At 64.0% G+C, this 845-nt stretch overlaps 1 protein-coding gene across 2 annotated transcripts in view; it reads left to right on the forward strand.

Annotated features, from left to right (window-relative positions):
• Positions 1–845, forward strand: part of LOC106900092 (tonsoku-like protein) — a 14,763-nt gene that overhangs the window by 12,158 nt on the left and 1,760 nt on the right. For both annotated transcript variants that reach the window (XM_014962079.1, XM_014962078.1), the window contains exons 3-4: positions 440–612; positions 702–775. In XM_014962079.1, the coding sequence (XP_014817565.1) occupies positions 440–612; positions 702–775 (247 nt within the window). The remainder of the gene's footprint in view (positions 1–439; positions 613–701; positions 776–845) is intronic.

An 845-nucleotide genomic window follows, 5' to 3' on the forward strand; every position in this document is an offset into this window, starting at 1 on the left:
GTTCCTTCTCCCCACACGTCCCCTCTCCCCACATGGTTCTCTCTCTCCCCACACATTGCTCCTTCTCCCCACACATTCCTTCTCCCCATAGGGTGCTCCTCCCCACATGTCCCTTCTCCCCACATGGTTCTTCTCTTGGTGTTCTTCTCCCCATGTGGTTCTTCTGACATGGTTCTCCCCACATGTCCCTTCTCCCCATAGATTGCTCCTTCTCCCCACACATTCCTTCTCCCCATAGGGTGCTCCTCCCCACATGTCCCTTCTCCCCACATGGTTCTTCTCTTGGTGTTCTTCTCCCCATGTGGTTCTTCTGACATGGTTCTCCCCACATGTCCCTTCTCCCCATAGATTGCTCCTTCTCCCCACACATTCCTTCTCCCCATAGGGTGCTCCTCCCCACACGTCCCCCTCTCCCCACACGTCCCCCCTCTCCCCACAGGCGCCGAGGGGCTGCAGACCCTCTCCTTGTCCTTCAACCCCCTGGGGCCGGTGGGGCTGGAGCGGCTCCTGGGCAACCTCTGCTGCCGCAGCCTGATCCGCCTGGAGCTGGGCTCCGTCACCCCCCCGGGCCACCAGCCCCCCGCCGGGGCCATCGCCCGCTTCCTGGCACAGGTGAGAGTGGTCCCCGAGATTTGGGGGGGGGGGGACACCCCACTCCCCACATCGTGGTGGCCACCAGCCCCCCGTTGTCCTTCCCGCAGGAGGGATGTGCCCTCGGCCACCTCACGCTCTCGGGGAACCACCTGGGGGACAGGGACCTCCTGGAGGTGGCCAGGTGAGGGGGGACCCTGGGAACATTTGGGGGGGCCCTGGGGACATTTTGGGGGGGCACGTGGTGGACTGGG

The sequence above is a fragment of the Calidris pugnax genome, unplaced genomic scaffold (assembly GCF_001431845.1).
Source record: "Calidris pugnax isolate Ruff unplaced genomic scaffold, ASM143184v1 scaffold1201, whole genome shotgun sequence".
Classification (NCBI taxonomy): domain Eukaryota; kingdom Metazoa; phylum Chordata; class Aves; order Charadriiformes; family Scolopacidae; genus Calidris; species Calidris pugnax.